The sequence below is a fragment of the Hypanus sabinus genome, chromosome 4 (genome assembly GCF_030144855.1).
Source record: "Hypanus sabinus isolate sHypSab1 chromosome 4, sHypSab1.hap1, whole genome shotgun sequence".
In the NCBI taxonomy this organism is placed as follows: domain Eukaryota; kingdom Metazoa; phylum Chordata; class Chondrichthyes; order Myliobatiformes; family Dasyatidae; genus Hypanus; species Hypanus sabinus.
Window position 1 is genome coordinate 169,224,281 of NC_082709.1, and position 26,802 is coordinate 169,251,082.

General features: G+C 43.8%; 1 protein-coding gene across 2 annotated transcripts in view; it reads right to left on the reverse strand.

The window, feature by feature from the left end:
* bace2 (beta-secretase 2) overlaps window positions 1-26,430 on the reverse strand; it is a 68,999-nt gene extending 42,569 nt beyond the window's left edge. Inside the window, exons 1-2 of one of the 2 annotated variants that reach the window (XM_059968759.1) lie at window positions 25,921-26,430; window positions 18,098-18,186 (exon numbers count right to left, since the gene is read on the reverse strand). In XM_059968759.1, coding sequence (XP_059824742.1) covers window positions 18,098-18,186; window positions 25,921-26,187 — 356 coding nt within the window. In that variant the 5' untranslated portion in view covers window positions 26,188-26,430. Of the gene's footprint in view, window positions 1-18,097; window positions 18,187-25,662; window positions 25,772-25,920 lie in introns of those variants that run through there. The other variant, XM_059968760.1, reaches the window with a different exon arrangement.
* Between the last annotated feature and the right edge of the window lie 372 nt (window positions 26,431-26,802).

Here is a 26,802-nt window from a genome sequence, read left to right on the forward strand (position 1 = left end):
CTCGAAGGGCAGGAAGGGCCTGTCCTATGCTGTATCTCAATAAATAAATAAATGCCTGAAAAAAAACTGACTAGAGACAGAGCGGCCCTAACAGATATATAAATGCAATTTTGTGAATGCGATGTTATACATTCATCATAATCATTCAACATCATAACATGCATCCACCCAGCTCACGGGTGATGTTTGTCCCTCTCCCAACATGGAGGAGGCTGCGTCGCATCCACGCCAGGACCACCAGACTCAAAAACAAACAAGAGAAAATCTGCAGATGCTGGAACTCCGAGCAACACTCACACAAAACGCTGGAGGAACTCAGCAGGTCAGGCAGCATCTACAGAAAAGAGTACAGTCAACCTTTCGGGCAGAGATTCAAAATCAGTTACTTTCTCCAAGAAGCAAGGCTGATCAACACCTCCACCTGCAAACCAAGCCCTCCATATCCCCAATCACTATTATGTTAACATTTCATGTCAGTCAACTTATGGATATACAAACACTCTGTGTATATAAGCAATCTTTTGTATTTATATTAATTGTGCTTCTTTAATTATTATCGTATTTTTTATCTCATTGTGTTTTTTTTTGGTGCTGCATTGGATTCGGAGCAAGTTATTTCGCTCTACTTTACACTTTGTACTGGAAATAACATTAAATAATCTTGAATTGTGACTATGATGATACCAAGCGGGAATCACAGGTAGAAATCGGCAGCCAAGTAAAAGCCACTTAAGTAATGTGAGAGTATTACTGGAAAAAGTGTCAAGGTCACGGTGAACTGTGGGAACAGTGTTCTTCTCAATCCTGTACTTTGTAAAGTACATTATAAGGAACGCTAAGCCCAACATTTCAGACAGGATGACACTTAGTGGCCACTTTATTAGGTACAGGAGAGGAACCCGGTGTGATCTGCTGCTGCTGTAGTGCATCCACATCAACGTTTGATGGGTTGTGCACTCAGAGATGCTGCTCTGCATACCACTTTTGTAATGCGTTGTTAGTTGTGTTACAGTCACCTTCCAGTTAGCTTGAACCAATCTGGCCATTCTCCTCTGACCTCTCTTACTAACAAGGCATTTTTGCCCACAGAACTGTCACTACTTCCAAATCTCTTACTATCTTTCCTTTCGGTTAGTCCTGACGAAGGTTCTCGGCCTGAAACGGCGACAGTGCTTCTCCCTATAGATGCTGCCTGGCCTGCTGCATTCCACCAGCATTTTGTGTGTGTTGTTTGAATTTCCAGCATCTGCAGATTTCCTCGGGTTTACTCTCTGGATGCTTTTTGTTTCTAGCACCATTCTCTGCAAACTCTAGAGACTGTTGTGTGTGAAAATCCCAGATCAGCAGATTCTGAGATACTCAGACCACCCCATCTATCACAATCACTCCACGGTCAAAGTGAAAGATCACATTTCTTCTCTGTTAGAATAGAACGGAACTTTATTGTCATTAATCAAGGCAACGAGGTTTCAGTGCTACTCTGGTCCGTTGTTATGGAGGATGAACATTTCTGATGGGCAGAAGGGTGCAGAGTTGCCCATATCCCCCCCCCCCCTGGGAGAATCACAAACCGTTACTGTTGCTATGCTGTTCATGAGAGAGAGAGATAGATGAAAAGAAAACATGCCAGAACATCTGCTACAGATAAGAGAGGGGAGAGAGTCTTGTTGATTTACTGTATTTTGACTTCTGTGAGTTATTTGTCTTATACCATCCTGTTCATTAACATTCCTCAGTGGACAGCCGGAGGGGGCTGGTTTGATGGACACAGCCATTCAAAATTGATTGATAGCTGAGACCCTGTGAGTAGGGATAAAAGTCAGGTCTGGAGAGACACCCTTCAGACACACCAGGAGACACACTAGTGGACACTGATGGAGTGTTGGAACCCACGGGATGGTGTGGGGCATCGGAGACCGGACCAGCAGACAGGTCAGCTAAACTCACAGTGTTATAGCAGGGCCGGTGGGGACTTGTATGTGTGTCCACTCATGCCAGAGTGACGAGTCCACCACAGAAGAACGGTCTAGCTGAAGGACAGAGGGGTCATAACTGAATGGCCACTTCGACATGACGGATCAAGAACGCAAAGGAAGGTTTGACTGCTGTAGCTGTTACTTCTCGCTCTCTCTCTCTCTCTCTCTCTCTGACGATTACAACACAACAACCATATCTACCTCAGCACGCATGAACTGAACTGAACTTTATATTCTATGACAATTCATTTACCCCTAGACATCAATAGAACTTGTTTATTATTGCTTATTATTATTCCTACACTTTTAGGTTTATTATTGCTAACGTGTGTTATCTATATATTTGCATTATTGGTATTGATTTGCTTATTTTACTGATAAACATTTTTGAATATAGTACCACCAGACTCCAACGGATTCTTCTTTCTCTGCTGGTTAAACACCCAGTTACAGGGTACGTAACACCGTGCAAAACAAATATTTACAATACACGCATTACTGCTTAACTTAAGGAAGAAAAATCCTGTATTTACACACAAGTGACTTTGACAGTCTATAACACTTAAAGGCGATTGAGCAGCATTATTGAGCTGCACAACAGCCCTTGGGAAGAAGCTGTTTTACAGTCTTACTGTCTTGGCCAAGATGTTTCTGTATCTCCTACCAGATGGCAAGATATTGGATGGACAGCATCTGGGATGGGATGGGTCTTTAATGATGTTACGACAGTGCCGTAGGCATCGAGAGATGTAGATTGTCTCCAAGTCTGGTACTTGAGTCCCAGTGATATGCTGAGCTGTCATAATCACCCATTGGAGTGTTTTGTGAACTGACTTGCTGCAGCTGGAATACCACACTGTCACTCCATATGTCAGCACGCTCTCTATCGCACATCGATAAAGGTTGGCCAACAACATCTGAGGCAGATTAGCTCTCCTTAAGCACCGCAGATCAAACATTCTGATGTTTGGTTTGAACAACAAATAAACTCTTGACCATGTCTGCTTGCTTTTATACATTGACTTGCTGCCACATGATTGATTAGTTACAGGTTTGCATTAACGATCAGGTGCACAGGTATACCTAATAAAGTGGCCACTGAGTATACTTTCCATGCCAAAGACATCACAACAAAGGAAATGTAAAGCACATAATACTCTCATTAGTGAATTATTCCACCACATACACTTTGCTTCTCTAAATGCGACTTCACAGATACAGGAAAACATGAAAGACTGAGATAAGTTTCCTCCATAATTCATCTCAGTCATTGCCTGTCTCTGGGTTGGCACATTGCCTCCTCAGTGCTAGGATTAAGGATGTTTGGCTCCAGGACATTCTGGAGAAAGAGAGTGAAAAGCCAGAGGCCATGGTACACGCAGGGAGTAGAAGGGATGAGATCCTGCAACAGGAGTTTAGGGAGCCAGGTCACTGTTTATACAAGATCCCAAAAGCCGTATTCTCTGAATTGCTCCGGATCCCTGAGCTAGTGAGTATGGTTAAAGAAGAATTGGTTACCTGCTATACGATGGAAAAGATGGTGCAGGAGAAAGGTCTTAAGTTCCTGGATCACTAGGACCATCCTTGGAGAAGGTGGGCCCTGTAAATTGCTGCACTTTGTTCTGAGTGAGACTAACATCCTTGCTGGGAGATTTGCTAGTTCTTTTGGGGAAGGTTTATATTGAGTTGGTGGTGAACAGGCTTCAGAGTAATTATTTACTTGGAGAGAGAGTCACTCTCTAGATAAGAGTGGATAACTTCACTCAGTCTAGCACTGAACTGATTCCAAAACCTATGGACTCACTTTTAAGGACTCTACAAGTCGTTCTCAGTATTATTTATTACTATTTTATTTTTCTTTTTATATTTGCACAATCTTTTGTTTTTTTGTACATTGTACATCTTTGTGTGTAGATTTTCCATTGATCCTACTGTGGCTCTTTGTATTTACTATGAATGCCCACAAGAAAATGAATCTCAGAGCAGCACATGGTGACACATACATACTTCGATAATAAATTTACTTTGAACTCACAACTTACAAATTGGTTATAATGTACAGTAGGCAGAACAAGCAAAATACATACAGTGCATCTTTAAGCCAAACTTACTGAAAACTGTGCGTCTTTGGGTCAAACTTTCTGTAAACTGAGACAGTCTTAAACTCAGACACCGCTTTACATTTCCAGAATAGATACTGTCTGTGGAATACAGTATGGAGTTCACGGTACAGCGTCCTCATTACAAGCTTGCACCATACCGTGAACGTCATGCGCCATTGTACTGGGTTAATGAATTCTCATCAATCTTTGGAGCACTGACAGCTCTGTGGAAATTCCTATCTCCTTGGACCTACTGGTTTAATTTATTTTTGGCTCATGTGCAGTTTAATTTTGAAACACTGCAGGACTGAAATGTACAATTAACGCATAATACAAAAAATAAAACATTTAAAGATTTTAGTCAGGTTTTAACCCTGCACATCTTAGAGGGTCGCAGGGTGAAGGCAGTAGAAAAGTAGAAAAGAGGGCATGGAAATGATTAAAGAGTGGGTAGTTTTTTTATTTCCATTGCATTCCTGGCTAGTTGCCAGGTGTCGCTACTGCTGATGGCTCTATGTGGTGGACAAGGCTATCCCCATGTGGCAGATGGCACGAGTCAGCGGCTCCAGTTTGCACCCCCGCAGAGGCACTATGGTAGCGTCGTGGCTAGTGAAACGCTATCATGGCTTGGAGCACTGGAGTTCAGAGTTCATTTCCGGCATCGTCTGCAAGGAGTGTCACTTGTTCCCCTCAGGATGCGTGGGTTTCCTCTCAGTGCTTCGGCTTCCTCCCACAGTCCAAAGATATCCCGGTTAGTAGGTTAGTTGGCCACTGTAAATTATCCCGTGGTCAGGCTAGGGTTAAATAGGTGGGTCGCCGGACCGCACGGCTCTTTGGGCCAGAAGGGCCTGTTCCGTGCTGTATCTCTAAAAAGAATAAATAAGATGCTCAGAGTGTGATAAACCTCACCTGTTCTTTGAGGGGGTTAGTTGCACGTTCCAGGAAGTTTCCCCCAACAATGATGAAGGCAGCCCCCACAACTATATTGCTGATTCTTCATTGCCCATCAATTCCCAAGCTGGGGTCCACAGACCCTTCAGTTCATGGTAAGGGGCTCTGGCTTGGGAAGAGTTTGGGAACCCCGGGTCTAACAGAATACTCAGGTCAAGGGGCAATTAAGGAAAAGACAACAAATTGTCATCCTGCCAGTATTATTTGCAACCCATGTTCAAATTCTGAAAAGGCTTCCAAGTTTGGATGCTTCATGATAGTGATCCCCCATGCCTACTGCTTGGCAGTGGAGATGAGAAGAGAAAGCGAGCTGGATTGTCAGTAGGTATCCTGTACGCAGGGTTCATGGTGCACTGTTTAATACATCCAGCTACTACTTGCTTTCATTGGATTTGAATACAGATCATCTGCCAAATGGGAACAAATCCAAGCCACAACCAGGGATTAAAAACAAAGCTTTCTGCTTTTGATTTACATAAAATTTCAGGTACCAAACTTATTAAAATCAAATGGTCATTGTGAGCATTTGTGCCCTGCAAAGTGTCTGTCAGCCAGGCCCTATTTCTTTTATGTCCTTATTAATCAGCCCTCCTTTACAAACATTTCCCTTGGTACAGGAATAATTTTCTCCTGGTATTCTCCTGACTCTTATTCTCTTAATCCAGTCCAGCAACACCAATTATTCCTCACTCACATTTACTTGAAACCTACAGTATTCCACTTCTCACCCCTCCACAGACTCCTGAACCAGTGTGGATAACTTCAACCACCTCAACTCTGCAACCTGTAGACTCACTTTCAAGGACTCTACAACTCACCTTCTCAATATTATTTATTAATTTCTTTTTGTATTTGCTTTTTTTTTTGTCTTTTGTACTTCGGTTATTTGTCCATCTTTCTGTGCAGTTTTACATTGTGGTTCCTTGCATCTACTATGAATGCCCACAAGAAAATGAATCTCAGGGTAGTATATGGTGATATTCAGTACACTGGGCATTTTGATAAGAAATTTACTTTGAACTTTGAACATTCCCTTTTCTCTTCCCTCCCTGCACCGAACCCTCAGACCTGGTCCTTTCCAGTCTTTCTAACTCTGTCTGACCTTTCCTCAGTCACCCGTCTTTTAGAGGAAGGAGCTTAGAGACTCGTATCACTGGTTAGCCAAGCCAGCTTTGGTGCTGTACAATGCCAATCTATTCAAATGAGCAGCAAGAAATATTTCCTTATACAACAGGATTGTTTTTATACACACCCTGGAACTCCAGGTCAAAACGTAACTCAAGCATAAAACAAGCCTTTGCAGGTTACACTGATCTCAAATTGTAAATCATTGATCAATGGCCTACATCTAAACTTGCTTTCTAACATTTAATTAGCACACTGAAGACAAGATCTACACATTTGCTAGTGATGTTAAAGTAATATTCCCTCACTCAATTTATAGCAATTTGTCTTCCATATCAACCTCTCCCAGATAACAAACAAAACGCGTTCTACCATACCCAAGTAATCTTTGAACTTCCTATTAATATAGTTGGAGAAATGTCAATCATGAATCATAATTGGTGGTGCAAAGAAACCTGCTTTCTGTCTGCGATGACAGCTCTTACCTAGAGGCAAATAGGATTGGTGTGCTTGGCACATCACCAGACATTTTCGTGTTTAGTCCTGCAAAAGACTTTTCTTCAGAATGGCAGTACCCTGCCTGAAGGCAATGTATAAAACCCATTCTAGGAACAACTGGCCGGTCAGCAGGATGAGAGGACTAAGTTTAAAAAAAAGTATCACCTTAATGTAATCATTCATTTCTTGCCAGTGGCTTGGTCATTCTTCACTAACTTTCAAGTCATCCATGGCTCAGTGGAGATGGAGAGTCCACTGCTGCAACTCTATTCCACAACTGTGAGGGTTGTCTAATAACCACCCTAACAGAGAAAGTCCCTGTGAGGTTGTGATCAAATAGAGGATTGTTGTGGGGAAGTATTGGCTGTCAAAGTTGCATTAGGTACGCAGTGGTTAAATGCTAAAGTGGAATTTGACACTAAGTGGAATCAAACCAAGGACCATGAAGAAAACGTAGATTAGCACCAGAAGGGATTAGAGAAAGGGTCAATGCACTGATAAATGAAGAAAGGAGAAAGAAGTACAAGTATCTATTTTAACTAGAGTTTATATAACACTGGACATCATTTTCATCCCCTCGGTGGAAGCTTGCAGATTTTACGGCAGCAAGATAATTATCTAGGCTATCCAGTCCACCTCCTCCAATCCTTCTCAAAGAAGAAAAGAACTGCGTCATATAATTGACTTTTATCATTCTTAAGGTTTCCATTTCATTGCTGAAATACAGTCTAATCAGTGAGATGATTACCAAGAATGGAGGTCATAAAAATCTAAAATAATTTTTTAAAATCAAAAAGCTGTAGATATCTGGAGTTATTTTCCTACACAGGCAATGAACACTAGGACAATTCAAGACTGAAATCCAAAGTGATAAAAGCAGGGTCTTGGGATATTTTTAGCACCAAGGTGCTGTTTATTGAAGTCATTAAAGCCTGTCCACATCGCAGGTGAACATAGAAGTGCTATGTCATCCCTGGGGGAAAGAGAGTAGCAGATAATTCTGCTGACTGTAGTCCAACTCCTGAAGAACATAATCGGTGCAGAAAGGTCATTTCCAACGCATGTTGGGTGCAAAACAGATTTTAAACCTTGATGTACATTAGGATTTGAAGGCTTACAGAAACAGCAAGCTGCTACGGCACCCAAAGGAAGTCTCTGAGCCAATCAGGCCCTGTTTGTGTTGTCAGCCCACAAACCAAGGGCAAAGGATTCGAACCGCCAACTTCCTGACCTCGAGTGTGGGAGTGCCACCCACTGATCCACAACTGACATTTAACAAATACGTTCTTCATATTCTTCATTCAACAGCCCACTACCTTAAGGAAAATGACTTGCAGGACACTGCAGTGTCAGAAATTGGCCTAAAATTTATTTTCCCTGAAATTGGAGATTCAAGATTGGTTAATATTATTTCTAAAACACAAGTGTAAAGGAGAATAATGCTCTGAATGCAAAATGCAGCACAATAAAACAAAAAAAAGACACAATTAATATAAATACATAATATAGGTAAGTACATAGACTGAATGTATGCACATGAAGCGTTGCTAGGTATGGAAGTGCCCGTATATAAGTTGACTCGAACAAGTATTGATAAATTAGTGGTGGTGGAGGTGCAGGGGTGGTAGGTTAGTGGGTGGTGGTGTTGATCAGCCTTATTTCTTGGGTAAAGTTTACTGTTTTTGAGTTTGTTTGCCCTGGCGTGGATGCTACATAGCCTCTTCCTCGATAGGAATGGGACAAAGAGTCCATGAGCAGGGTGTGTGGGTCCTTTATGATGTTGCTCACCTATTTCCGGCACCGTGGCAGGTAGGCTGGCGTCAGTGACAAGCTGGGCAGTTTCATCTGTCCATTGTAGAGCCTTTCTGCCCGCCACGGTGCAGTTTCTGTACAATGCAGCAATGCAGCTTTTCAGGATGTAGTGAGCGTTGGTGTGCATAGTCCACCTTCCTTCAGCCTCCTCACAAGGCAGAGGCATTGGTGAGTTTCTTGATTACGCAGGACGTGTTCTGGGACCATGAGAGGTTGTGCAAGATGTGCACTCCCAGGTGTTTGAAACTGCTCACAGTTTCCACCGCTGAATTTTGAACTGAATTTATTTAAGTCTTACATCCATCCCACAACGAGAGGGAGTAAAAATCTTTATGTTATGACTCCGTCACAATGTACAGGCAGTGAATTTACAAGTCTAATGGGTCGTAGAAAGAAGCTGTCCCATAGCCTGGTGGTCCTGGCTTTAATGCTGCAGTACTACTTGCCAGACGGATGCAGCTGAAACAGTTTACTGTTGGGGTGACTGGTGTCCCCGATGATCTTCCAGGACTTCTTTCTGCACCTGCTGCTGTTAATGTCCTCACATCCACAAATGTGCTGGGCTGTCTGTACCATCCTTTGTGGGCCCAGCGAGCAAGGTTGGTGCAGTTCCCGTTCCAGGCGGTGATACAGCCAGTCTGGATGCTCTCAATGGTGACCCTGTAGAAGGTCTTGAGGATCTGGGGGCTCATGCCGAACTTCTTCAGTCACCTGAGGTGGAAGAGACACTGTGCCACTGATGTAAAGAGTGATGTGAGTTCTCAAGTCAGTAACAACCTCCTTTGTCTCGTTGACATTTTGCAAGAGGTTATCTGCCTATCACCAGGCCTCCAGCTCTCCCACCTCCTCTCTGTAGGCCGTCTCATCATCGTTGGTGTTGAGCCCCACTGCCGTTGTGTCATCACTAAACTCGACACTGTGATTACTCATGCGCTTGGCCCAGCACTTGTGTGAGAGCAGGGTATACAGCAGCTGGCTCAGTACACAGCCCTGAGGGGAGCCCGTGTTGAGGATGATGAAGAGGGAGGAGTGATTGTGCATCCTGACTGTCTGAGGTCTGTTGCTTAGGAATCCCACAACCAGATGCTTCTTAGTGTATTTAGACCAAAGTGTAGAAGTTTGCTCATCAAAGTCTGTGGGACAATAGTATTGAACACTGAAGTGAAATCCAGAAGCAGCATTATGATACAAGTGCCCTTGTTTTCTCGGCATGCCTGGGCCAGGTTCATGAAAGCTGCTATGGCATCTGCTGTGGAGTGGTTCTGGTGAGCGTACAGTGTAGCAGGGATGGTGTCTTTTTGATGTATGCCGTTCAAATGATTTCGTTATGATTGGTGCCAGTGCCACTGGGCGGTAGTCATTCATTTCTGTGGGTGATGGCGGCATGTGGGGACAGCAGCCTGAATGAGTGATGTGTTGAAGGTGTTCATGAAGACATCAATAAGCTGGTATGCAGAGTCCTTCTCACACCTGTTGCTGTTATAGACAGTGGCTGCTCACCAGCAACGGGCTAGCTTCATTACTGGCATCTCGCAGTGTGCCTCGAAGGAGGCATAGAAGTTGTTTTGAGCACAAGTGAGTGGCTCTAGTACAGTCTACGCCAACATTCGTTATGTAGTCAGTAATGTTCTTGATGCCCAGGCACATACGTCGGGGATTATTATGGGACAGGTGTTCCAGATAGTTTTTTGTGCGTAGGCAGTCTTTGCCCTTTGGATGCCTGAGGTGAGATTTCTCCCGGCTGCTTTGAGAGTTGTTCTGTCTCCAGACTTCAAGTTTAGTTTTATGTTCACATTAGATGACAAATTTAATAACCGCAGGCCCAAGTCCTTATACATGCATGCTATATATAATACAAAAATACAACTGCAGATGCTGTGGATCAAAGAATACGTACACAACGCTGGAAGAACAGCAGGTCAGGCAGCATCCGTGAGAAAAGAGTAGCCAACGTTTCGGGCCGAGACCCTTCATCAGGAATTGGGGGGGAAGAGAGGGTCAAAGCCCAGTAATAGAGACAGGGGAGGGGGTAGGGCCCAGAGGCGCCAGGTGGAAAACCAATCAGAGGAAACATAAAGGGGGGAGGGGGAGGGTATAAGCATTAAAGAACTGTAGAGATAAAGAAAAGCAGAAAGTTGAAAGGGGAGAGAGGCAGAGAGGGACCTGGGATAGGGGAAGGGGGAAATTGGAGAATTCAATGTTCATACCACCAGGCTGGAGGCTATCCAGACGGTAGGTAAGGTGTTGCTCCTCCAACCTGAGTTTGGCCTCATCATGGCCACTTCAACTCTGCCTCTCATTCCCATCTAGATATGTCCATACATGGCCTCCTTTACTGCCATGATGAGGCCAAACTCAGGTTGGAGGAGCAACACCTCATCTATCGTCTGGATAGCCTCCAGCCTGATGGTATGAACATTGAATTCTCCAATTTCCCCCTTCCCCTATCCCAGGTCCCTCTCTGCCTCTCTCCCCTTTCAACTTTCTGCTTTTCTTTATCTCTACAGTTCTTTCATGCTTATCCCCTCCCCTCCCCCCTTTATCTTTCCTCTGATTGGTTTTCCACCTGGTGCCTCTGGGCCCTACCCTCTCCCCTGTCTCTATTACTGGGCTTTGGCCCTCTCTTCCCCCATTCCTGATGAAGGGTCTCGGCCCGTAAAGTTGGCTACTCTTTTCTCACGGATGCTGCCTGACCTGTTGAGTTCTTCCAGCATTGTGTACGTATGCTATATATAATAAATACTCAATTTTAAAATACTGCCTAATAGAAAATAGGGATGGAGAAAAAAATCCATATGCTTTCTCCTTGCCAATCCTACTAGTAACCCAAACCAGAAAAAAAGGTTTTGTCTTAGTGCAAAAACAATATAAATACATAACTCAAAAGTTGAAATAGAAGATAAAAGGAGAGATTCAGCAAAATATTCTTACAGAATACAAAAGCCATTTTGAAAAAAAAAGTCCAGAATTCTGTTATTTCTGTTCGGTGAGAGGAATTCTCCAGAGTACTAATTAATTTAACAATTCCTCTCACATAGGAGACACAGTGAGGTGGTAATGAAGACCTGGGACGGTTACTGAGTTATCAACATCGCTTCCTTTGATTAAAATGCAGACCTCTGTAGATCCCGAATACAATTATCTGGAGAAATTCTCACTCTTTCCCTGTGCAATGGTTCAATGTTTTTGACAAAATAATCTGCCTGAGATTGTTAGTTCAGGTACTAAACACTTTAAATAAACTAATGAATTGTCGAATAGTTGTTTGGGATTAAGGGTTTCACTCCACTGCCATCTGAACTTCATTGCTTCCATTTTAGCATTGTCTGCTTCCAAAATTCTCTGAAATATTTCAGTTAATCAAAACCACATGGCTGGCTGGAGGAATTATCTAACCATCCAGGAAAAAAAAGTACTGAATCAAATTGTCATAGCTCCCTTCCAATGAGCCAGAACATATTAAGTGGACACTCATCACTGAAATCCTTTAAATCCAACAAATGTACAGCAGTACTTCAAGTCATACAACTTAAAACAGAATCATTTATCATCCACTGGGACACAGATAATGAAGTGATACAAACACACAGCGTCACAAAAACTGGTAAATCGTGCATGTGTTCTTGTAGTTCCTATTTCATATTACCATAGAGTCCCAGAACAATACGCCACAGAAACAGGACCTTCAGTACATCTAGTCTGTGCTGAACCATTAATCTGCCTGTCCCATTGACCCGAACTATAGCCCTCCATACCTCTCCCATCCATGTACTCATCTAAGTTTCGCTTAAATGCTGAAATCAAACCCGCACGCAACATATCCATTGGCAGGTGATTGCACACTGTCACCATGCTCTGAATGAGGAAGTTCCGCCCCGTTTCCCTTCCACTTTTCACTTTTCACCCTTAACTCATGACCTCCAGTTCTAGTCTCACACAACCTCAGTGGAAAAAGCCTGCTTGCATTCACCCTATCTATACCCCTCAATTCTGAATAACTCTGTCAAATCTCCCCTCACTCTCCTGTGCTAGAGGAAGTAAAGTCCAAACCTATTCAACCTTTCCCGAGAACTCAGTCCCTCAAGTCTCAGTTACATCCTTGTAAATTTTCTCTGCACTCTTTAAAATCTTATTGGTAACTTTCCTGTAGGTGGGTGACTGGAACTACACACAATACTCTTAATTCGGCCTCATCAACATCCAATACATCTTCAACTTAACACCCTAACTAATTCAATACTTCAATTTCTGAAGGCTACTTTCCCATATTTAGAGGAAATTCGATAATTCAGGAGAACCAGCAATGTTATCATAGTACCAGTACTTTACAGTACCAGTGACCCGGGTTCAATTGCCGCCGCTGTAAGGAATTTTTACGATCTCTTTGTAAATTGTGTATGCTTCCTCCCACAATACAAATATCTACCAGTTGGTAGATTAATTGGTGATTGTAAATTGTCCTGTGATTAAACTTAGATTAAATCAGGGGTTGCTGGGCGGCACAGCTCACGCAGGCCAGAAGGACCTATCTCAATAAATAAGTGAACAGGACTCGCCAAATTATCACACTTCTGTGACCAGCAGGCATGGATTAAAACATGCAACTATGAGGCTGAAACCGTCCTGGAGTTATAACCCCCAAACGATACAAGAGTGGTGACAATTCAGTTAGACCCTAGAGGAATCAAGGATCTAACAAAAGTTGATTTTTCTATACAATCTTCTCAGATACATATAATCAGTGATCACTTTATTAGGTACAGGAGTGGAACCCGGCGTGGTCCCCCGCTGCTGTAACCCATCCACTTCAAGGTTCGATGTGTTGTGCATTCAGAGATCCTCTTCTGCCCACCACTGTTATGTGAGTTTCTGTCACCTTCCTGTTAGCTTGAACCAATCTGTCCGTTCTCCTCTGACCTCTCTCATTTACAGGGCTTACTTTTTTACCCACAATTTGTCTTTCACACCATTCCCTGTAAACCCTAGAGACTGTCATGCATAAATTTCCAGATCAACACTTTCAGAAGAAAGTCTGGTTAATAACTCATCTCCTTCTACCTTAGGCCATGAACTTACTACCTCTGATGAGTTATATTATTAACTTGAAACTTTCTGCATAATCACTCAAAGAGTTGAATTTCATGTGCGTGTAAAGAGAGCTGTATAACTCATCTCTTTCAATAGACAATAGACAATAGACAGTAGGTGCAGGAGTAGGCCATTTGGCCCTTCTAGCCAGCACCACCACTCACTGTGATCATGGCTGATCATACACAATCAGTACCCCGTTCCTGCCCTCTCCCCATATCACTTGACCCCGCTATCTATAAGAGCTCTATCTAACTCTCTCCTGAATGCATCCAGAGACCTGGCCTCCACTGCCTTCTGGGGCAGAGCATTCTACATATCCACCACTCTCTGGGTGAAAAAGTTTTTCCACTTCTCTGTTCCAAATGGCCTACCCCTTATTCTTAAACTATGGCATCTAGTTCTGGACTCACCCATCAGTGGGAACATGCTTCCTGCCTCCAGCATGTCCAATCCCTTAATAATCTTATAAGTTTCAATCAGATCCCCTCTCATCCTTCTAAATTCCAAAGTATACAAGCCCAGTCGCTCCAATCTTTCAACATATGACAGTCCTGCCATTTCGGGAATTAACCTTGTGAACCTACGCTGCACTCGCTCAATAGCAAGAATGTCCTTCCTTAAATTTGGAGACCAAAACTGCACACAGTACTCCAGGTGGGGTCTCACCAGGGCCCTGTACAGCTGCAGAAGGACCTCTTTACTCCTATACTCAATTTCTCTTGTTATAAAGGCCAGCATGCCATTAGCTTTCTTCACTGCCTGCTGTACCTGCATGCTTGCTTTCATTGTCTGATGTACAAGAACACCTAGATCTCATTGTACTTCCCCCTTTCCTAACTTGAATCCATTTAGATAGTAATCTGTCTTCCTGTCTTTGCCACCAAAGTGGATAACCTCATTAAACTGCATCTGCCATACATTTGCCCACTCACCCAACCTGTTCAAGTCACCCTGTATTCTCATAACATCCTCCTGACATTTCACACTGCCACCCAGCTTTGTGTCATCTTTCTACCTTAGGCCACGAACTTAGCAACCACTCGTGCTGTGGACACTTTCTGGAGGTCCAAGATCCGTATGCTCCACGACCGCTGGACTGTGTGTAAATGTAGGAGGGGACTATGTTGAAAAATAAATGTGGTAGGTTTTCTAAAATTGACTCCTTCTACCTCAGGCCACGAACTTATCAATCACCCGTCGTAAATCACATTTCTACACCATTCTGATGTTTGGTCTGAACAGCAACAAATGAAACCTTTGATCATGTCTGCATGTATTGCGTTGTAGCCACATGATTGGCTGATTAGGTATTTGCTTTAACAAGCAGGTGCACCTAACTCTGAGTGTATACACTCTCTTCGGTTCCATAGGCCCTTTTACACTTCAGTGACAACAGCCTTTTCTGAACCAGCCGATCCTTTGTCCAAAGCCTGCACCAGTGACATGAACTCATTATCTGGCCGTGTCCTTGAAAGGCAAGCTCTTCATAATGAAGGAACAAATGGGTGGAAGCAAACAATCAAGTCAAGTCATTTTTATTGTCATTTCGACCATAACTGCTGGTACAGTACATAGTAAAAATGACAAATACAAATACTTTACTGTCACCAAACAATTGATACTAGAGCGTACAATCATCACAGTGATATTTGTTTCTGTGCTTCGTGCTCCCTGAAGTACAAATCGAAGTAAATATAATAAAAATTTAAATTATAAATCATAATTAGAAAATAGAAAAGGGAAAGTATTCTAGTGCAAGTCAGGTCCAGATATTTGGAAGGTACGGCCCAGATCCAGGTCAGACAACATTTTTCAGGACCATGGTGTTACATGACACAGAACAAAAACTAGACTGAACTACATAAAAAAAAACAACACAGAGAAAGCTACACTAGACTACAGACCTACACAGGACTGCATAAAGTGCACAAAAACAGTGCAGGCATTACAATAAATAATAAACAGGACAATAGGGCAAGATGTCAGACCAGGCTTCAGGAATTGAGGAGTCTGATAGTTTGGGGGAAGAAACTGTTACATAGTCTGGTCGTGAGAGCCTGAATGCTTTGGAGCTTTTTCCCAGACAGCAGGAGGGAGAAGAGATTGTATGATGGGTGCATGGGGTCCTTCATAATGCTGTTTCCTTTGCGGATGCAGCGTGTAGTGTAAATGTCCATGATGGTGGGAAGAGAGACCCCGATGATCTTCTCAGCTGACCTCACTATCCGCTGCAGGGTCTTGCGATCCGAGATGGTGCAATTTCCGAACCAGGCAGTGATGCAGCTGCTCAGGATGCTCTCAATACAACCCCTGAAGAATATGATGAGGATGGGGGGTGGGAGGTGGAATTTCCTCAGCCTTCGCAGTAAGTAGAGACACTGCTGGGCTTTCTTTGCTACAGAGCTGGTGTTGAGGGACCAGGTGAGATTCTCTGTCAGGTGAACACCAAGAAATTTGGTGCTCTTTACGATCCCTACCGAGGAGCTGTCCATGTTCAGCGGGGAGTGGTCTCCTGAAGTCAACAACCATCTCTTTTGTTTTGTTCACATTAAGAGACAGGTTGTTGGCTCTGCACCAGTCCGTTAGCTGCTGCACCTCCTCTCTGTAAGCTGACTCGTCGTTCTTGCTGATGGGACCCACCACGGTCGTGACATCGGCGAACTTGATGATATGGTTCAAGCTGTGTGTTGCAGCACAGTCGTGGGTCAGCAGAGTGAACAGCAGTGGACTGAGCATGCAACCCTGGGGGGCCCCCGTGCTCAGTGTGATGGTGTTGGAGATGCTGCTCCCGATTCGGACTGACTGAGGTCTCCCAGTCAGGAAGTCTAGGATCCAGTTGCAGAGGGAGGTGTTCAGGCCCAATAGGCTCAGCTTTCCCATCAGTTTCTGAGGGATGATTGTGTTGAATGTTGAACTAAAGTCTATGAACAGCATCTGAACGTATGTGTCTTTTTTGTCCAGGTGGGTTAGGGCCAGGTGGAGGGTGGTGGCAATGGTGTCATCTGTTGAGCGGTTGGGACAATACGCAAACTGCAGGGGGTCCAGTGAGCGGGGCAGCAGGGTCTTGATATGCCTCATGACGAGCCTCTCGAAACACTTCATGATGATGATGCAACGAGACGGTAGTCATTTAGGCGGGACACTGAAGACTTCTTCGGCACGGAGACGATAGTGGCGGCCTTGAAGCACGTTGGAATGATGGCGCTGCTCAGGGAGATGTTGAAGATGTCAGTGAGAACATCTGCTAGCTGGTCTGCACATCCTCTGAGCACTCTACCAGGAATGTTGTCTGGTCCAGCAGCCTTCCGTGGGTTGACCCTGCACAGGGTTCTTCTCACATCAGCCACAGAGAGACACAGCACCTGGTCATTTGTAGGAGGGGTGGTCTTCCTCGCTGCCATGTCATTTTCCGTCTCAAACCGGGCGTAGAAGTTATTCAGCGCATCTGGGAGGGAGGCATCACCAGCACAGCAGGTGATGTTGTCCCGTAATTGGTGATGTCCTGATGCCCTTCCACATGCGCCGTGTGTCGCTGCTGTCCTGGAAGTGGCTGTGGATTCGCCGGGCGTGTGCACGTTTTGCCTCTCTGATGGCTCGGGACAGTTTAGCCCTCACTGTTGTTAGAGCTGCCTTGTCGCCTGTTCTGAAGGCGGAGTCGCGGGACCTCAGCAGCGTACGCACCTCTGCGGTCATCCACGGCTTCTGGTTAGCGCGTATAGTGATATGATGCCACCGCTCTGCGTACAGAACAGGAAGCAGAGGCACTGTTGTAGTTTAACAGCCTCAGGACAGCAGGCAAAGATGATGAAGCAATGTGGATGCTCCTAGTGTTCAACACAGGTTGTTTACACTCAAAGAAAAATCAGCAGCACCAATGAAATGATTGTTTGTTGTAAGGGTGCTCATCGGTAGCTATGTTCATCTACCTAATGGCTAATGCCATTTCAGAGTGGCTGGGACATTTGACTTGAAAGCTCCACATAACTGCAACTTGCTGCTTTCCTCTCTTTCACCATATCCCCTTTTGTCAGTCTTTACTACATCAAGCCCAACTGCATAGCTCTACATGAACAAGAGCTCTACAAAGTCACAAAGAGGTCATTACCTCAAGTTATGCAATCTCCTTACACAAGACTACTGGCTTCATAGCAAACCAACAATTTCCAAAACAGAATTTGCACGGACCCTTCCCTCACTCTGGACACCAGATTTGCTTCATTTGTCACATTGTACATCGAAATACACCATGAAATGCGTCAATTATGTCAATGACCACCACAGGCCAAGAACGTGCTGGGGGCAGTCATGTTTCCAGCACCAACATAGCACATCCAAAACTTACTAATCTGTATGTCTTTGGAATGGGGGAGGAAACCGGAACCATGAGGTCACAGGAAAACCACACAAATTAATGCCTTTCAGACAGTGTCGGGAACTAAAATCTGATCACTGGCACTGTGAAGTATTACGCAGACTGCCACGTTACATGCCATCCTCAATGGCTTACTGTACCACTCCCACCCTCCCCCTACACGCGCTCACCGTTGTGGGTTGAAGTAGGTTGCCACGTTGCTAGACGGTGCCCCAGCCACCGCAAAGTTACTGCTCCCTGTGTCAACCAGCACGTTCATCTGTAAGTGAAGGAGACAGGGCAAACATTACTGCAGGAGAAAAGAGGAAGTAAAGTCATCTTAGTACCTTAGTACAGTCTGCAACCTTCTGAAGAAGCAGTAACCAAAATTCCTCCTTCACTGCTGCCTTCAAATTGGTTACAGAAAAGATTATTCCCAGTGCTGAGAATTCCCAGTTCACCTACACCCTTCCATCAATCTGATGATCGCCAACTGCTAATGTATTGCTGACCATCTCAACGTCACTACTCGCTTAACCTACACTCTGCCCCTCTGAACTTGCAACACACTGAAGAACAGTCCCAGATTTCAACCTGCTGATGAGGCAGTGAAATGTTTCATTTGGCTGTGCATGGTTGAAAAACAATTAAACTTGACCTTGAACTACTCCACACAGGTTGAGCACTAGTTCTCTGGCATCACTCCCCCTGGGCCTGTATGCTACCTTTGAACATCAGATTATCATCTCTCAGTCCAGGATTGGATTTCTTTGGAAGATTGTCCAACTTTACGGCATCAATCAAGTACAGACAATTTCAAAATGACTCATTATGACCATGGATTCCTGCCCCACTACAACTTTGACCCATGCCCTAAAGAACTTTTGCAAAATGTTGGTAGGTAGAGTATGTGGAAATATGGGAGATTTCCACTTTGGAAGGAAGAATATAAAAATGAGTACATTTTAAATGGAGTAAGACTATGAAACACTGCAATAGAAAAGGGGGTTCTAGCACATGAAACAAAAACTTTGTACAAAGATACAATAAGGGATTAGGTGTAATATAATGTTGGCCAACATAGCACGGGGTTATCGGCTGCAGAGGTTTCCCAGCCAAATCAGCATGGTGGTTATTGTCAGCTCTGGTCCTGGACGAAAGGAACAAAAAACAAGCAGCTCGTAGGATGGGGGAAGAGGCAGAACGAGCCTCCCGTTGGTTTTGGAACAGGCGAGAGGAGTGAAGCTGGAAGCCAGGAACAGATGGGAAGTGATTTGGCCACCACTGCCGGCCCACCAGCTGGAGAGCGTTGTGGTTAAGGGTTGAAACACTCTGTGAAAGTTGGGAACCACCTGATGACATCTGCCCCTGGCTGAAGGCTACAGTTACCTCATAAGGTATCTGGGGAGGTGTATATAACAAGCGGGATATAAAAGAAGGCACATTTTGTCATCCCCATATTTTAACATTTCAGTTTTGGTCTTCATCTGTAAGGAAACACACACTTGCATTGCAGGCAATCATCATGCTGATTACTGGTAATGAATGAAGGAGAGTTGTGTAGGCTGAGTTTTTACTCATTGGAGTTTAGAAGAAATATTCAAATATATGAGATGATGAAGGGGTTTGAAGAAATCTCATCTCTCAGAGGGTTGTGAATCTTTGAACTTTATTGATTCAGGAAGATCAGAGACTAAGTCATTTAATCTATTTAAAATGGAGATTGGTAGACAATTAAACTGCAAGAGTCCAGGATATGGTGTTGACACCATATCAGCCATGTTCTTACTGCACAAAAGAATTGGTCAAGGGATTGACTGGCTAATTCCTGTTCCTGGTTACTTACACTTTAGCATTTAGCTGATTGTTTCCTGCACTTTCTGATTCTGATTCAGCATCTGCAGTTTCTTTTTGCTTTGCAGTCCCTAGCGAGTTTATCTAATGCTGACGAAAGAAAGAGAAGGTGCTGGAAAATCTCAGCAGGGCACTGAGGATCTGTGGAAAGAGGAATAGTCAACATTTCAGATCCGATGAAAGTTGGTAGACTTGAGTGCATAATCTGGGCTGACACCGCAAGGTACCAGCAAGGAGTTCTGCACTGTAGCTAAAGTCTGAGTCATTATTCTGAAGGAAACCCTCTAGAATGGGCATGAAGGATCACTTACTATGGTAGTGTGGCGGTTAGTGTGACACTATCACAGCTTCGGAGTTCAAAGTTTGGAGTTCAATTTGTCCGCCGTCTGTAGGGTGTGTGCATGTTCTCTCCATGACTAAGTGTGTTTCCTTCGTGTGCTCCAGTTTTCTCCCACTGTCCAAAGACATACTGGTTAGTAAGTTAATTGGTCATTTGTTTGGCGATTAGGCCAGTAGGTTGCTGGGCAGCACAGCTTGTCGGGCCAGAAAGGCCTGTTCTGCATTGCATCCCTAAATAAATTTAGGAATAGTATATCCCCCAGAGTCATCGAGTGTAGAACCATGCCCTTTGGCCCAACTAGTCAATGGTGACCAAGTTCGATTTGATAGTCAGACTCATAGAAAATCATAGCACGGAAACAGGCCTTTTGACCTATCTAGTCTGTGCTGAACCACTTAAACTGCCTACTTCCCTCAACCTGCACTAGGACCATGGCCCTCCATACCCCTACCATCCATGTCCCTATCCAAACTTCTCGTAAATGTTGAAATCGAGCTCACATGCACCACTTGCTCTGGTAGCTTGCTACACACTCTCACGGCCCTCTGAGTAAAGAAGTTTCCCCTCATTTTCCCTTTAAACTTTTCACCTTTCACCCTTAACCCATGACCTCCACTTGTCATCCTACCCAGCCTCTGTGGAAAAGCCTGCTTGCATTTACCCCATCAATACACCATATCATTTTGTATACCTCAATCTTCTATGTTCCAAGGAATTAAGTCCTAACCTGTTTAATCTTTCCTTATAACTCAGGTCCTTGTCAGTAGCCTCTTGTTGTAACGTGCTTCAAAACAACCTAAGGTCAAAAATAATACAAGGTCTTGTCTTTCTTCAGAGGATGCAAGAAAAATGGGACAAGGCATAGAGCCAGAGACTTCTTTAACTCAATTGAACAGCACCGCCATTTACCACTGGCTTCTGTGACAGCACACAAAATTCTGAGTTCATCAGTTGGACTTCTGGTACCAAGAAAATTAAGCACCTTATTTTCATCGAGGAACGATTGAGGAAATTTGCAGCTTATCTAATGTACAAAAGACCTGGAGATCAATCCTTGGGCAAACACGCTCCAGTTTCCTTTAAATATGGTGTTACTTTGACAGAACCACCAGCTTAAATATTTCATACAGAATGATTCTATTCGTAGGAGGCAAAGTTGGGAACGGGATCTGAGAAGTGCATTGTGAAAATCCCAGTCACATGAAAAACACCCACTTGACTCATGAGGAGCCATGTGAGGCAAACGTATTAAAAATGTGCTTTTTATTTGGTAAAGCTCTCATCTTAAACTCAGGGCCTGAAGGCTTGAATTTATAACGTCTGTAAATTGGACAGAAGCTCTGTACAATATAAAGAAAACAGAAATTCAGAGGACAGAGCTGACAATTGGAAATTTTAAACAGGCAATTCAGAGACTTATCTGAAAGGCTTGGTTGAATTACACAGATTGTACTACTACAGTATAATTGACTTCCCGTTGTGTCGTTCCCCATAAATTTGAGAACACGCTGCTGCAGACTTGTTTCCTGTGTCAATGTGTCCATAATTAAACATAAGAATCATTCAGCTTTAGTTAAAATATACATTTCAGTCAACTTGCACTCCTATTGTGTGTCTAATGTATTAGAACATACTGAGATACTTCACAGGAGAGCAATCAGACAGTCACACAGGAAAATGCCAGCATGCTAAATACCATCAGATCGCAGTATTATCAAAAATGAAATCTGATTAACATTACAGTGAGCACAAATGTGAGACGCAGCACACGTATACCAAAAAAAAAAGCATTAAAAAGAGAACAGAAAGGAACTGGTGCAAAAAGAAATGATTTACGACTAAATTACTAGGAATGGAGAGCTTGAGTTATAAGGGGAGACGGAAAAGGTAGGGCTTTTCTCTCGTAGAGCATATAAGAGGCTGAGTGGTGACCTTACGGAGTTTTATTAAACTTGTGAGCAGTATAGGTGAGGTGAATAGTCAGCAGACTTGTTTCCCAGATTTGGGGAGTTCACAACTGGAGTGCACAGGTTTAGAGTGACAGGGGCAAGATTTAAAGAAACCAGTGGTATAACTTTTTCCATCATAGAGGGCAGGGGGTATATGGAAGTTTTTGTGGCAAGTATAATTTAAAATATATTTGGTCAGGTACATGAAGAGGAAAGGTTTAGAGCAATCTGGACCAAACATAGGCAAATGGGACTAGCTCAGGGTGAGTACCTTGGTTGGCAAGGGCAAGTTTGATCAAACAGCCCAACTTCTATGCGGTATGACCCTCAGTAGCTTGGGGCACTTGTACAGCTAGTAGAGTTGTTGTTTCACCACTCCGTGCACTCTGTGTGGAGTTTTCACCTTCTCCCTGTGAATGCGTGTGGTTTGTCCAAGTGCTTTGGTTTCCTCCCACAACCCGAAGGTATATAAGATGATAGGTTAATTGGCTCAGGCTCAGCACGGTGTTTTAACGCTATTACAGTGCCAGCGACCCAAGTTCACTTCCTGCGGCTGCCTGTGGGGGTGGGGTTTGTACATTCTCCCACGCAGGACTCCTCCGGGTGCTCTGGTTTACTTGCCCCTTCCAAAGGCCTACAGAGCAGTAGGATAATTGCTCACAGGATGTAATTGGGCAGTGTGGGCCCACAGGGCCGAAAGGGCCTGTTACCATGCTGTATCTCTAAATAAAACAAAGTAGTAAATAAATAGTAAATTAACCCCAGTGTGTGGATGCCTGGCAGACACTGGTGGGAAACGATGGGACAGCGAAGAGAAATGAAACACAAAATGGGATTAGTGTAAATGGGAGTTTCGTGGTCGTCAGAGTCTCAGTGAACCACAGGGCTCAACTTCCAAGAGGTAAACTTCACAGGTGCAACACACACAATTCTGGAAAAACTCAACAGGTCAGGCAGCGTCTATGGAGAGAAATAAACAGCTGAGACCCTACATCAGGACGGAAAGGGAAAGGGTGGAAGCCGGAATAAAAATGTGGAGTGAGGGGAGGAAATATAAGCTGGCAGTGAATAGGTGAAGCCAGGTGAGGAGGGAAGGTGGGAGCAGTTGAAGTGAGAATTTCGGAGGTGCTAGATAGGCTAAAGATGGAGACGAGAGTGGGCTATGGGAGAAAGGAGAGGAGGAGGGGCACCAGAGAGAGGTGAGAAGAGGTTAAAAAGGCACCTTCTTCTTCAGGTGCCTTTGTAACATTGCTCCTACGTAAAAGTAGAATTGTTTCCAGAATCAGCCTAGAATATGGCTATTTATTCCCATGCTGCAGCACCTATGACAAAAACATCATTAAATACAGAGTTCTTAACAGTAGCTTGCAGCTTAGAATGTGTTTTAAAATGGCAATCTCAACTCTGATTAGAAACCTTAGCAGGTCTGCATTCCTCCTGGACTATTTCTTATCATTCAGTCAGGCAAGATCAGTTTCCTGGTAACACATTTTTTTTTAGGTGTGTTATATTTATTTACCTGGTCTCCATAAGTAAACATAACTTAATATGTAATGAGAGAAGATGTGGGCAGAGATGAATTGACGGTGTAGGTGGGGCAGGTAGAGATTAGGGTAAGACTTATATTTCTGAGATTAATGTCAAGCTGAACATTTAAAAAAAAGACTGAAAAGGCTTTTCAGGTTTGAAAAGCCAAAGTCCAATGATATGGCCATCATTGTTTATGGCTTGGTTTCTTCTGCCTGGATTTGCACGGTCAGCGATATTTGTAGAGTAGTATTTTTGGAACTGCTTGCTAAATTAGATCAGCTAGAGTTCCATCAATAAAATTTGCTGCATGTTTTTGGGTGGAAGAGCAACGGGAACCTTTCAATCTCAGTGGACTGCACCGATTAAGACAATGGTATTTAACAGACACTCAATGTTTTCAACAGGTGACTTCCATCTTTGGTTTTCCGAACCCTCATTTCCAGGTAAACTATTAGCCCAAAAAAGATATCTTTCCAAATACCATAGAAAACCAAACGGAATGAAGCAAGACACAAAAATGTGTCACATTCGGTTGGGCTGTGGCTTCTCATGTGTTTTTTGAAGTAGGTATTGGCACAGCAAGGATCACAGTAAATCTGTGACCTTGGTAAATCCCTTTTAATTCAAAATTAACCTTTATCCTTAATCTTTGAATTGGCTGTACTGAGCTTCAGTACATCTCTCAGCACGCACTCCCGGTGCGGGGATGCGCCAAGCCGCAGCATTCCCTTGCAGACATCTCACATGCTGGAAAACCAGCACATTTTTGGTGGATCAAGCAACTTTTTCAGTAGTACGGAAGCAGCAACTGTCTGCCGACCTGGAGAATCATGGAGGTGAGCTGAGGAAGCATTGAATAGGAAGCAAGATTTTGAATGGGTTTTATGGAACAGATGTGTACATTGATCACTAACGAAACTTTTATTGTCCATTCCTAATTTCGGCTTGGAGACCTAACAAGATTCAGTTCATTTCAAAGTCCACCATACTGGCTTAAATCATGTCATGCCCATTCCAGGTGAGGAAGGCTGAATTCATTTAAGGGAAGTCACAATGGAGTTTTACCACAATCATGGACGTCTATAACTCATTGGATTTAAATTTATTTGATTACCATCTACGATGGTGGAATGTCTCAAATTTTGATTTCCTTATGTCTGGATACTATTCAATGGAAAATCAGGCACAGGATGGAAGAGTGGTGTAAGTCTGAGTGGTGGGGGAGATGGGGAAAAATGTGTCAATAAATAAAAGTAAGAAGGGAAAAAAAATCAATGAAGTAGTTTGCAAATTGAAGGAGTAAATTAATACGTAATTATTTGCTTCTGGACAAGAAGGGTTTTTTAGTAAACAATTATCATACTAAAAGGGTCCTCCTGATGTTAGTAAATGGCAAATTTAATGGGCAGTTGACAGTCACTACAGCAATTTTACAGTTCTAGCTACAGGCCACATACACACACCAGTGAGGCCACAGCAGAACACAGAAAATAAACCATCTGAAGGTAATTTGTAAAGCCACTTTCTCTCACTACCAGCTGCTGATTTGGATATTAATCACCATATTTTTCTAAAGCAAGGTTTGTCTCGATTTTGGGTTGGGTTTAGAGGACTGGGATTCTAGGGATCAAGGATGATAAAATGGGCACACAAGTTAGAGTGCTAAGAACCGGGCCTTATTAAGATGGCATCATTTACAGCCATAGGTCACCCCAAATGCCAACAGAATCAATGAGGTAGTTCTAACATTAAGGAATAGACCCTTTAGTCTATCTCATCCTAAGGAGGCTATCTCAGCTACTCCCATTTTGTCCGCCTTCTCTGGCCGCGTATTTATTCAAATGGAATTAAATGTTTGTTTCATTTTTTTTTCATTTAGCGATACAGCACGGGGGCAATTGAGGCCAACCCGGATGAACGCTGACCTAATCACGGGAACCTACCCAGTACGTTACCGGAGCACCGGCGACGCTCAGGTTCGTTACACAGGACGTTGGGAATGAACTTGAAACTCTGGAAAGCCCGCCCTGTAACAACATCGACTAAACCAAAGCTGTGCTACCGTGACCCCTCATTCACGTACCGACTCAGCCCACATAGTTGGAGTAGGCTGTCTGGAGCAGGCACCGAACCCAGAACCGTTTGGCGCTTGTGGCTAATAAACTGCCAATGTTTTATCCCACCCAAACCATGCACAAATCTTTTCCTGCAGCCAATGAGAACCTTGCGCCCCCCCTCATAAGCAACACTCAAACTGCTGGAGGAACTAAACCTCTTCATAAGCTCTTTGCACCTTTAACACTTTTTCTCTTGTTTCCCAAATGCATAAAGTATGTCTCACCTTCTGGGCGGGCACTCCCATTAGGATTTCCAGGTAATAGCCTCTGCCCACGTCTCCTTTCAAGTTGTTGATCATACTTATGAAACTAACCGAGCCCTCTGGCTTAGAAGCGAGGGAGATCCCCTTAAGCAGCATATTCCGTCTTTCCATAAGCAGTTCTGCCGAGGAGTTGTAAGCGGGGGAGACTTTCAGAGGAAACTGTAGGACGCCGGCTCGGCAGCAGCTCAGCGCCGAGAGGAACGGCACTATCCCCGCGACGAACTTCATCTCCCGATCACTCTTCAAAGCCTGCGACGCAAGACAGGCAACTTTGCAATCTGAAATGTTATTTCATTCTGAAAACCCGGCTTGAAGTTGACTCATTTGCTGCGTTGCAATTTAACAGGAATATTGTTCTCCTACTTTTTAAAGACACTTCAAAGTGCTCTCTGACAGGATTGCCCGACTGGAAACAAACTTTTCTCAACAACCTCCCCTCAAGGACTTGCCCAAACTTCGCTTTAAGCGGATATGACGAGCGATCGGAATGAAGGACGCCCTGCGGAAAGCATATGATAAACTGCTGCCGATTTATGTGTGGAAGGGCTTAAGGGTATATACTGTACCATTTATTAGCTGAGCGGGGGCTTTGTGGTGGTCTTCAGACGGAGTGGTACTCGCTCAGTTTTGCCCTCGCCTGGAATGTTGGAGGAGACATTTAATGTTTACAACACCGAAGGAGCTGCTGGAGGGCTTAGAATTTGGAAGGGCTCCGAGGAAGACTTTTTAAGGACGTGGTTGAGGTCTGCCACTCACTGCCTGTGAAGGTGGTTGGGGCTGATAATTATACAACAGTGAGGCAACTTTGCAATAAGTTCGTGTCTTGCTTGATGGGACTAACAG